Source organism: Melanostigma gelatinosum, assembly GCF_949748355.1.
Source record: "Melanostigma gelatinosum genome assembly, chromosome: 22".
Taxonomy (NCBI): Eukaryota; Metazoa; Chordata; class Actinopteri; order Perciformes; family Zoarcidae; genus Melanostigma; species Melanostigma gelatinosum.
In genome coordinates, this window is record NC_136655.1 from 17670373 (window position 1) to 17682918 (window position 12546).

Consider the following 12546-nt stretch of genomic DNA (forward strand, 5'->3'; position numbering starts at 1 on the left):
GGGAAAAAAGAGCTCTACCAAGTTCAACCCTCGCCTGCTTTCACACCTGCACACACGCAGCCACACAGATTTTGCTGTAAGAAAGCAGGTTTTGTGACCTTCAAACAATTCAATGAACACTCTGTTTTAAGCCTCGACTATAAAGGAGCTGGATCAGAAAACTAAAACGTTTTTTGTGACGGTCATATTCGTTTTGGAAGGCACTGACGAGATGAGCTGTACCCAGCATGCCGTTTGGTGCAGAGCAGTTCATATTGTAGTGAGCTACGGAGAGCTATCTGTACCCAGCATGCTGTTTGACTGATAACAATTCATATTGTAGCAAACGATGAAGAGCTGTATCTGTACGGCCTTTAACAATTAATATTAGTAGCGAGTCACGGTCAGCGAGCTGTACCCAGCATGCAGTTCGCAGGTCAACATTTGTATTTTTGAGTGAAATGTCTCACTTATTGAAATGTGATCAAATTAAAATATTTATTTTGCCAAATCCTTTGATTTATGACTAAATCCTTGCAAAACGAATGACATATCCCTCACCCTCACCCTCCTCAGCTGTAGTTTGTGTTAATCAGCAGATGGTAGCATGCTAAACAGCAACGCTTTAGCATTCCACTCAGAGCACGGCTTTGCGTCTGCGTACAGCCTCGTGGAGCACGGCTGTGGACTCGTTAACCTTCTGGCTACTTTGCAACTGCAATGGTTAAAGGCTGAGCACGACCACGGACACTGTTGTCCCCTCAAACATCTGACAGCATCAGTTGTTTGTGTCCATGCCTGAATAGGACACACTGAATTATCACCTTTGTCTTTTGTGGAATTGTGATGCATCCCAAAGAACTCTGCATGGAGGAGGTTTGGGTGGATGGGTCACATCCACCGTCTGCTTTCTTTAACCGTGACCTTTCTTCTTTTAACATCGATGATTAATGGTTCCCTAACCTTGATGTAGTATCTTGTCAAACCCAAACCACCGTCCTTCCTTCACCCTGAGTAAGTCCTTTTTTCTGCCTCAGCCTTGAACCACAGCAGAGGCAGATCACAGAATGGTCACATTCATCTTTCTCTGTGATGGTGACTTCTAATGGCGGTGGAAGGCGATCCTGCTGAGAGGCCGTCCGGTCGCTGGGTGTTCAGGGCTGCTGCTCAGACATATGAAACACACGGATGATTAATTGAATAGGGTGTTGTCTTTCAGACGATTAAATCTCCACATTAACAATGCAGCATCCCAAACAGAGAACTGATGACAGTACACATGTGATACGTCACGACACACACGAGCATTAAGCAGAGCATGAGAACATCACATCACAAGGCATCATCACTGTGTTGCTTCTTAATAGAGATTTAAAACACTTCATGCAATATTAAGGCACTGAGATTAATTTATTTTTTATTTCAAACCTCGGAAAACACATTGAGGAGAAAACTCATTTTCATTGGTGCCAAGGTCCACACACGATACGTGGAGACACAATAAGATCAATCAGCAATAAGAGAAGAATACAAATAAAACAACAATAAAACAAAGGTTAAATAAAATAAGTATGTGGAGCACAATAACGATAACAAAATCAGATCTTCCTAAGTCCAGAAAGTCATATTAATAGAGCTACTACCTGTTCATGACACCGGTGATCCCAAACAGTTGCAGGCAAACGAAAGATGGCTGCTAAATGTTTCAGCAATGGGAGGTACATTTAACAATTGTAGTTTTTGCCCAGTTTTCCTGTGCATGCCATAGTATCAGCCACTACTGTGAGTGGATAGCCAAAACAGAGACATGGTCTAAGACGGCGCTATTAAATTAAAATTCCAAAAGGTCCAGAATGAGAAAATCTCCTCGAGCAAATGTACTGAAAATTACAATAACATATAACTTGTGCTATTTAGTGCCATATATATGTATATATATATATATATATATATATATATATATATATATATATATATATATATATATATATATATATATATATATATATTCAAGAAGTCTAGTAGTAGTAACGTGTCTCTGTAGTCAACAACTGGCAAATCAAATAAAGAAAGTACACATCAATTATATTTTAACAATTATTATTCTCAGTTTTCAAATTTAACTGGATGGATTATAAATAATACATAAATAAATCTCATTCTCTTCTCATCTCTTCTCATTTCAAGTACAATAAGAGCTGTAAAGAATAACTGACATAACAGAAAGATTTTGAAGAATGTGCATCTTAAAATAATTTTTAGAATTCTTTTTAGAAAAATTAATTTCACTGAATTGTCCTGCAGCTTTAAATTCAGTTCATTCAGGTGTGAAGTGATGTCAATCAAAAATATTATATTTGTCTCATCTAAGAAGATAAACCAGTGAGCATGCCTTTATCTGTGGTTATTAAACCACTTGTTCAGCTCTATTCTCTCTGTAACATCACTTGAACAGTGAATTCATGAGTTAGGATTCTGATCATATTTGGTTCTTGGGTTTATTCTCTGTGTCCTCATTTCAGATGTGAGATGGTACGTTTACTAAAAAGAGTTGTTCTTTGTCTCATAGTGGCGCTTCACATTACTGCTGTTATTAACCGTCACGTCTCTGAACATGTGAGACACACTGGTGTTAAACTGTGGGAAGAATGAACCTACAAGAGTCTGTTCATTCTTGTTGAAGACTCTGGTCTCCCTGGTCTCTGTGACCACCCCCGTGTTTGTTCATCATCTCACTCGAGTCAGGAAACTTGTCAGAATACTCATATTTGATTGGCTGAGCTGCATCACGTGATGTGATTCATAACGCATTGGTCGGTGTGTTTCCTGCACCGCTGAACAAGTGCTGTTCAGGCTGAAAGAGCTGCGCCGGTTCATATAGAAGCGCTCCGTCAAAATTGAACAATACTCAATTATATATCGATTTTAGGTCCTGGGTCCAGATAGAACGGCGTCTGGGTCCGTCTTTTTTGAATCTGGGATCCAGCAGGTGACGAGTTAAAACACTCCACCTGCTGCCATGTGACCAGACTGGGTGGCGTGTGCTCGGTGTCAGGATGACAGAGGAGCTGGTGTTTACTGAGCCACTACACCACCACCGATACTTGCTGGTCAGTGTCTGCAAAATGAATCGCAGGTCAGCAGTTTGACTGAGATCTCACCTGACTCGCTGCCAACCAGAGCCGGGATAAATCCGATGAATTATTGACTCAGGTCTGCTCTTGTTAATTGCGGGTGACTGCAGAGCTTTTTGACTGCGCTGGACGGTCTGCAGGGTTAATCTCTCCCACAAACATTATCTTAGTAAGAACGGTAATTCCCTACCCTCAAGCCAAACACACGGGACATTCCAGCTTCATGTCACAGTAAGGGAATGCTCTGTAAACACGCATACTTGGCACACTTCTAGCTCATGTGCATGCTGATGTGGATACAATTGAAGATGTTCTCCTCTCAGCTCACAAATATTTTGTTCCATTTGAATTAATTTCCCAAAACAGCAGTTTTTAGCAAACATCAGTTAAATAGTAAGAAATAGTGTGTTTTTTCGGGACTATATTAAGCGGTGGATGAATCCACATTTGACGCTTTACTGTGTATTTACTTAACTTGATTTATTTCTATATGTGCTGCTCTTCCATTTTCTCTCCATTGCACCAACTACAGACAGAAGGGAAAGAATAGGGAAGTGAAAGGACAGTCAGCGGGAGGGAGACGCAAGACGCAAACTCCCCCAGCTGATTTTAATTCAATGATAATAATAAATATCTCGCTCTCATGTGAGTGCTCTGATGAATGAATGTAGACATATTCTTTGGTTCTGAAATATATCTAGTCAGACAGGACAAGAAACACAAGCAGTCAGACGATCAGACAGGTTGAGAACAAACCCTCAGGTTAGTCAACTTGTCTGTTATCAACATCTACCACCGTTTACAGACCCGCTGCTTCAGCTGTGGCCTGCTGAACCGGTGCGGCACCCTAATACCTTAAAACCTGTGCCAGAGCGAACGTCTTGGCTGCTCAGGTGTTTTCCGTCAAATGTTCATGTCGTGAAGTGATGGTGGCGATGAAGAATGATTTATGTATTTCTCCTTAATATATGTCTTCACAGAAAGCTGAGGCGACCGGGGAGAAAAGACCCAGGGGACGACCCAGGAAATGGGTGAGTCGGTGGTTTTCTTAAGGTCTGAGCTTGTGTCTGGCACGCTGGATAGTGGAATACACATTGTACACAACACACAACATAAGGAGTTGTGCTAGTTGATGAAATGTATTTGTGGCAGGTGTGCATAAATATTTGTTTCTTATCATTCAAAGGCATTTTGTCTCGGTTAGTTGGTGTATTGCCTTGAATTTATATTTAGATGGACTGTTTCACTATACTGTGGTCATCTGTCGATGTTAACTTTCATTATGTGGCCTGAATTCATTCAGAGGTTTTTCTCCTGGTTATTGCTGGTTTCTGTTTGTGTGTGTGTGTATGTGTGTGTGTGTTCAGGCATATCTCCATAATGTTAGTGTTATCAGTCCGAGAAAATGTTTACTCTTCATCGCTGGCCGCAGGAATACTTCAATAATTCCACTGACAGCTTGAAGGCCTCAGTGTTTATCAGCTCCAAAGTAACAGGCCTGATTGATAGTGCGGGGAAAAGCAGTCGGCAGTTAGAAGTGCCACCAGGAAGGCGAGGAGACATGCAGGGAACTTTCTCCCGCTTATATTGTGTCTGCGTTTTTATGTGTGAAAGGGGAAAAAAAGAAGAAGGAAGAGCCTACAAGAACGGAGTCATAAAGTGTGGATTTTATATTTATTTAGATTTCCTTGAAGGAATGATGTATTCTAAGAATCAACTGTAAGCATATTTAGTGTATTCTCTGATGAAGAAGACTGGCTTCAAAAGCTACAGCAAGTAAATGAACTGCTTGGTTCACATGCATTTACACTGAATCCCTCAGCCGCCACGACGACGCTGCAGGCTCTATGTCAAGTCTTGTGTCTTTGGGGTGACTCACAGTAGCATTTCATGGGCATGTTTGAGGCTAATAAGACCAGACAAACCAGCTGAAACACACTTCTAGGCCAAATATGAATTCCGTCATGCGTCACCAGTACAACACAAACTTTTAAAAGTAGTTGCCAGGCTGGCCACCAGCCATCAGCTTTTTGGTTGCTGAAACTGAAATAATGGTTGCCATTTTTAGTCACCTTATATTTTGAGTAATTAAAGGAAGGGTTGGTAATCTTCTTCAAAAATATTTTGGATATTTTTGTTGACATTCTTATAACATCATGACGTCAATTGACGAATCAGTCTGTGAGTACTAACAGTCGCCATGTTTCGTTCTTTACATTTACCATAAAAAACGTGGGGGCGTGGCTTTGGAGGGAGGCCTGATTGGACAAGCTGTCAGTGTCATCCTGTACCAACTCTGTGTGGCAGAGTCACATGCAGCGATGTGTGGGTTATTTAAACATCACTCATTTTTTATACCAAAACTAGCAGAAGGTGTTAGCAAGTTATAAACTGTGTAATTTGCTTCTATCTACTCTCTGCTGGTTAACTGAAATATAAAAAATATGAAATATATTCACTTCAGTTCTATAATCAAAAGTTACATGAAAGCATGTCATCCTGTGGCTCAGACAGTGCAGTAGTGTTGGCTGAACATGAGATGGGAGAATCCACTGTGCATGCTGAGGGATAAGTGGGTCTATATAATGGACTGATCAATACTAGAGTTTATTATACACACTACATTTTTCTGAGTGTTCAAAAAATTTCAAATATCCAACTCTGGTGAGCGGTAGATGAGTCATGACTGTTCCAGTCTCGGAACCGATCAGTTATTGGTCTGATGATGATTTCGCCTCTGGAGCCAACGGACAATATTTCGGGGGTGTGGGTGTAGCCATCGGATATCTAGATAGTAGATATTTGGGCCAAGACTTACTACATCATGCGCTGGTCATTGTTTGAATGGAGTTGGAGTTGAGAGATGATGTCTATATGCATTCATATGCAGATATCTGTTTAGTGATGACTTAAAAATCTGCGATAGCAGATGGGTTCAGAGATTGAATATTGGCCCTAATCTCAAACGCATTTGGTCAACACTACTCAGACTCCAAATGGAGTGCAAACGGAAACCAGAATGCTTCCGATATCAAAATCATGTCCTGTTGCCAACAGATTCTGCATTAATTTGCAGCTATCTGTTTAGAGATAACAACCTTTTAGGTCAGCCTGTGGAGTGTCTCTGTGACTGGGGTCTGTATTTGGTTTATTCAGCGTCATGCACTGCTTATCCCTCTGTACCACCACCATGCAACTGGCAGGAACTGCTAGGGTTAGTCAGACCCGGCTGATCCAAGGTTAGTCCCTCATCGGTATGCATTCTTGCTCTTCCACCGTATGGCCGCAGGTCCTGTCTTCTGTGTGCAGGTGCCGGGATGGATAGGCAGACCTCTGCCAAGCTGAACAGCTTCCTCTACGAGTAAAAGCTTGAAGGAGGAGGCTCTGCTCTCCAATAGATTGCATTCATCAGTTGTGCACAGTTCCCCTTTTCTGCTACCAAATGGCAACTGTCCATTGGATTGTATTTAAAGCTTTGGCATCCCTAAAACTTGACTGCCTAGATGAAAGGCCCTCTTCTTGTCATGGTAATAACAAGGAAAATAGTAAAAACAAAAGTTGCATTTATATAGTGCCATCTCATTGAAGTAACTGGCGTTTTGGTAGGGGACTCGGACCGGGAGACTTCTGTGTTTTGAACAGGCTGCTCTAGTGTAGTTGCACTGTTGAGTTTTCTAGCGCATGTTCAGAGATGCACAAAAGGTGTGTCATGGAGGTCAGTGTGACACATGCACAATGTGACACTTATGCATTCTTGTGTATGAAGGATAAGAATTCCGTCCCAATAAATAAACGAGTTCTTACCTTGAATCTGAGCCAGTGGCAAAGATCAGTTCACCAAAATCACACACTCTGGCACAGCACTTTACTGGTTTGAATCCTACCTGAAGGACAGAGAATACTTTGTGTCTGTAGCTAATTACACATCAGAGCTGACATGAGGTGTTCCCCAAGGTTCAATACTGGGGCCTCTTCTGTTCAACATCTACATGCTTTCACTAGCTCAGATTATGGAAAACAACAAAGTGTGTTATCATAATTATGCAGACGACACACAAATCTACATAACTACATCACCAGGGGACTATAATCCCATAAAAGGGCTGGGTAACTGCATTGAACAAATCAACAACTGGATGTGCCAGAATTTTCTTCAATTAAACAAAGATAAAACAGAAGTAATTGTTTTTGGTACCAAGGACGAACGCTTGAAAGTCAGCGCTCAGCTTCAATCACTGATGTTAAAACCCACAAACAAGCCAGAACTCTAGGTGTAGATATGGATTCAGATCTCAACCTGAACAGCCATATCAAGACAATTACAAAATCAGCCTACTATCACCTGAAGAATATATCAAGGATTAGAGGACTTATATCTCAACAGGATTTGGAAAAACTTGTCCACGAATTGATCTTCAGCAGACTGGACTACTGTAACGGTGTGTTTACAGGTCTCTGTAAAAAGTCTGTCAGAAAGCTGCAGCTGATTCAGAACGCTGCAGCTCGAGTCCTCACTAAGACCAGGAGGGTGGATCACATCACTCCAGTTCTGAGGTCTTTGCACTGGCTTCCTGTCAAACAAATACTTGACTTTGAAGTCCTGCTGTTGGTTTATAAAGCACTGAATGGTTTAGGGCCAAAATACATCTCTGATCTGCTGCTACCTTATGAACCATCCCGACCCCTCAGGTCGCCTGGGACCGGTCTACTTTCTGTTCCCAGAGTCAGAACTAAACATGGAGAAGCAGCGTTCAGTTTTTCTGCTCCACATATCTGGAACAAAGTCCCAGAAAGCTGCAGGTCTGCTGAGACCCTCAGCTCCTTTAAATCAAGATTGAAGACTTTTCTGTTTGCTGCTGGCTTTAATTCAACCACATTCAAGGATATTCATCAATTTCCTTCATTTCTGCATTTTACTACTGTATTTTATTTCTGACACTGTTTTTTAGTGTTTTAATGACTGTTTTTAATGTGTCAATGAATGTTCTTAATTGTTTTTAAATCTCCTTTTCTTTTGCCTTATCTTTTGATGCTTTTAATGGTTTTATGTGAAGCACTTTGAATTACCTTGTTGTTGAAATGTGCTATACAAATAAACTTGCCTTGCCTTTATGTCAGACCCACCACTTTAGGGGCGACTGTGGCTCAGTGGTAGAGCAGGGTCGTCCATCAATCAGAGGATTGGCGACTCCGTTAGTCCATGTTGATGTGTCCTTGGGCAAGACCCAAATTGCTCCTGCAGGCTTTTCCGGTGGTGTGTGAATGGGTGTAAATGTTAGATAGTCCTGATGTCCATGTGGCATCTTACATGGTAGCCCTGTCATCAGTGTATGTATGAATGTTGTGAATGGGTGAATGATGACATGTAGTGTTAATGAGCTTTGAGATGTCAGAAGACTAGAAATGTGCTATTGAAGTCCATTTACTATTTTGACGCACAGGTAACAAAAGGTGAGTCATCTACAGACTTAGAGGGGGTCGTTCTAACAGGAATTCTGCAGACTACTCTGCTGCTAGACTATATTATATGATACATAATGATATCCTTTTGTATTCCTGCTGTCCTTCACTGGATTGCTTGTAAATATCAGTAGATTTTAAGATTTTAACTCTGGTTTGAAGCAGACTCCTGCTAGTTGACTTCAAATGACCTTACACATTTTAGTCCTATGTGAAGTGGCATCTCAGTATTTTGGCGTCGATAATTTTGCAAAGATTCTACTGAATGCTAATTCAATAGAATGTATACTTCCTTTACAACGTTGCTGTCAAAAACTGAGGAGTCTGGAGATAATCCTTGTACAAGAACAAATGAGGCTTCAATCAAGTGGAACAAAGATGATTAGTCTAGTAATGCTTTAACAATACAGAGCAGGAATTGCACCAATTGTATTTGTACAGAAAGGACAGGAAAGAGGGGAACATATTATTCTGCATCACCATTCTCTATTTGTGCGTTGCTTCCCTTTCCACTGGTCAGCCAGTTCCCCTCAATGAGGGTTTGGAAGCTAAACCATTTCACTGCCTGTCCTGCTGCCTTCCATACAGCTGCCTCTTTGTGATTCTCTGCAGTCACATCCGACGTAACCAACACCAAGGACACACTCATTCCCATCTCTCCTTTCTGCACTCTTATTGGTGTTAAATGGAGTCCACTGTGAGACTAATGCCCTCTGCATTAAACGTGCGGAAATGACTAAGTGAATGGCCAAGGGAGCACAAGTGCTGTGGCATGGGTGTGTGTTTAGGGGAGTTAATCTAGTGTGAAAGGGAGAGGTCTACTCCCATCTCACACAAGACTTTGCTGCTCTTGGCCTCGGGTCAGATGCTGAAGGCAGGTGCCAAGCAATGAAATCAGAGCTCGGGGGAGAAGAGAAGTAAGAAAGTCTGGCAGAGGTGATGAGCAGCACGATTGGGAGTTTGCCCAGAGGCTTTCAAAAAGTGGCGAGGAAGGCCTGGAAAGTCCTCAGAAATTAGCAGCATGTGAACACTTATTTCCTTTGAATGTCTGCATGTGTAAAGGTAGGGGTAATTGCACTATTGTGATCAATGTCAGACATTGAAATGCTTTTTATAGCGTGGCAAGCGTCACAGACAAAATATGAAACTTGGCCTCCGGGCTCTCTGGGCAACAGATCCTCCAGGAGAGTTGGTCTCCAGAGTGAGTGAGGGCTGAATCAGGGCTGTTGGGCACAAACAAGACGAACAAGAGTCTGAATTGTTTGGACAATATATTCTAGAGCAGGGATTCCCAAAGTGGGGTGCGCGCACCCCTGGGGGTGCGCGAGCTGCCTCTAGGGGGTGCGCGAGAGGAAAAGTGTAATGGCGGTCTGATGGTGTAACAATATTAAATATAAAAAAAAAATGTAATTTTAATTTAAAAACTGTCAGGTGGGACATCTGAAGCTATCAGTCGTAAAAGAGGAGAGGGACAGAGAGAGAGAGAGGAATCGGAGGCGAGGGGAACGGAGAGGTGCAGCACAGACAAATCGGGAGCACATCGGCGCATCGCGGAGTCAAGGTGAAAAAGAGGAAACGAGAGAGAGCATCAGACTGGGAAAAAAAGAGGAAATATGATGAAAAGTATCTGTGTCTGGGCTTCACTTGGATTGGCAACGCAGATTGCCCAAAGCCACAGTGCGTGGTGTGCAGTGAGGTTCTGGCTAACAGTCTGAAGCTCTTATTTACGTCGCCACCTGAACACCAAGCATGCCAGTGCAAGTCAAAAGCCCCTTACATCGTTTATATCGAAATTGGAGGAGTTACAAACAGCCAAAAACAACTGGAGTCTCATTCATGTGTTGGGTCTATAAATGACGCACTACGGGCTTCATATCTGGTCACAGAATAGCGAGAAAGGGGCTACCGCACACAATCGCCGAAGACGTGAGCTCGCCAGCTGCCAGAGAGATGGTGGAATGTATGATTGGGGAGAAAGAAGCAAAAAAGTTGGACATGATCCCGGTGTCCAACAACACTGTGTCGCGCCGCATCGATGCTTTGTCCGAAGACATCCTGGCTACATTAGTCGCTCATTAATTGTAAATTAAATGTGATAATCTGCCTCTGAGCCTGTGCGTGTGTCCTCGCATCCGTATTGCTCTTTAAAAGTGACGCCTTGTGTCACTGAAAGTTATTGAAACTTTGTTGCAGTGTTTCAGGGCGTTTTCACACCATCAGTTCATTTGCTTTGTTCCGATTCAGGGATTAATATGATACAATGTTGCAGTTGCTCCTTTGTTCGGTTTGTGTAACACTGCAACATTTAACAGCGGACTAAATCTTGTAAACAAATGCCACGCGCGAGCAAACTGTTCTCTCATTGGTCCGATTCTTATGCGGCTATGAAGGCTTAAAAGGCTCTGTTGCTTCTTTTTTTTAAATTATTATTAAGGGGGGGGGGGGGGGGGTGCGCGAACCCAGTCGGGATGTAGAAGGGGGTGCGCGGCCTAAAAAGTTTGGGAACCGCTGTTCTAGAGCATGAAAAAACTCATTCTTGACCTTTATAAGGTCAACAACTCAAGGTCCACTTACTTGCTTTCAACGTCAGTAATCCAAAGCTCCATATTTACGTCATCTGATAACGCAACCCCTGCCTCTGGCGCGATCACACAGGGAAATTAACATTGGCAAAAATTCACCGTCAGTTCACGGCCTCAACCAATAGCATAGACGTGGTTGTGTTTGACTTTGATTGGCTCTGCCCACATTCAGCACAAATACCGCCTCGGGAAGGCGGTGGTAACTTGCCTGCATTCGTGCATATGTAACAGTGCCCTTACGTGTTCACACCAAACTCATTTTAACAACAAACACGAAATTTAGCGCCAGCCGAAGCGAATAAGAGTCAAAATATTTGAGTGAGAAATTTGTGTGACACTGTGTTGCGAAAGCCAGTGAACATTGAGATTCTCTTGTAGTTGTTTAATCATAACCTGGACGAAACTCTTTGTGTTTAAATTTACGAGTATAAACAATGACGTAGCTCCCATATTTTTGCCTAATTAAGATGAGTGTTTGAGCATTGATGGAGCAGCTTAATGTTATCTTAGCCTAGCCCTCATCAATCCAAACTCCATTCAGAAAACAAGCATTTTAAAAGTAGTTTGCTTGTCCTCTTGCAGACAGACCTGACAAAGCATGAATTCAGACTTTTTACAAATCATGATGCAGTTATTTAGGCATCCTTTTTGATCCGTTTATTGCAACTAAATGTAGTATTTTGAGTTGATACCTCTGATATTAAGCAGCAAAAGTGGTTATTTCTACCATGGTTGATGATGGAAAGAAACATTGTTGGTATCTACATGAAGGTAAGACCCTTTGTAGATACCAAACAGCTTCTCATTTGTTGTGAGCACAGCATTAGACTTCAACTGGATATTCATGCCCATCACTTCATTTTTGGTATTTTTTGTGCTGGGATCTGGCAGGAGCGTGTTTGGTTATCAGCAAGTATAAAAACTAAATTATTTACATTAATACAATTATGAATGTCAAAAAGATTATGAACGAATATTAATAACAACGGTGCACCACTCTAAGATCAGCGACCAATAACCAAACTATAAATAAAAATTGGTGTTCACTCACAATGTCAGTCGTCAAAGTACTATTCCACATGCAGAGTGAACAGTGAAGGTTTGAATTCGAGCACAGGCCACATATCAGCTGTTATCACAATACACATGCACAAAGTAATCACAGACAGCTGCTCTATAAACTGCAACAGAGTTTATTAAATTCCAATAATATTGATCAAGTCAAATCATATCTGAACCTAACAACAACTACTATGCAATTATGAGCCTACTATCTAAAATCAGCAAACAATCTGTCGCGAGAGAGAGAGAGAGTGTGTGTGTGTGTGCGTGTGTGTGTGTGTAGGGGGAGAAGCGAGAAAACTACCAAGATGGCGGCTGTAGTCTTGTAT

The 12546-nt window shown here is 41.9% G+C and overlaps 1 protein-coding gene across 2 annotated transcripts in view; it reads left to right on the forward strand.

The window, feature by feature from the left end:
- hmga2 (high mobility group AT-hook 2) overlaps positions 1 to 12546 on the forward strand; it is a 45553-nt gene that overhangs the window by 5605 nt on the left and 27402 nt on the right. For both annotated transcript variants that reach the window (XM_079294263.1, XM_079294262.1), the window contains exon 3: positions 4094 to 4144. In XM_079294263.1, the coding sequence (XP_079150389.1) occupies positions 4094 to 4144 (51 nt within the window). The remainder of the gene's footprint in view (positions 1 to 4093; positions 4145 to 12546) is intronic.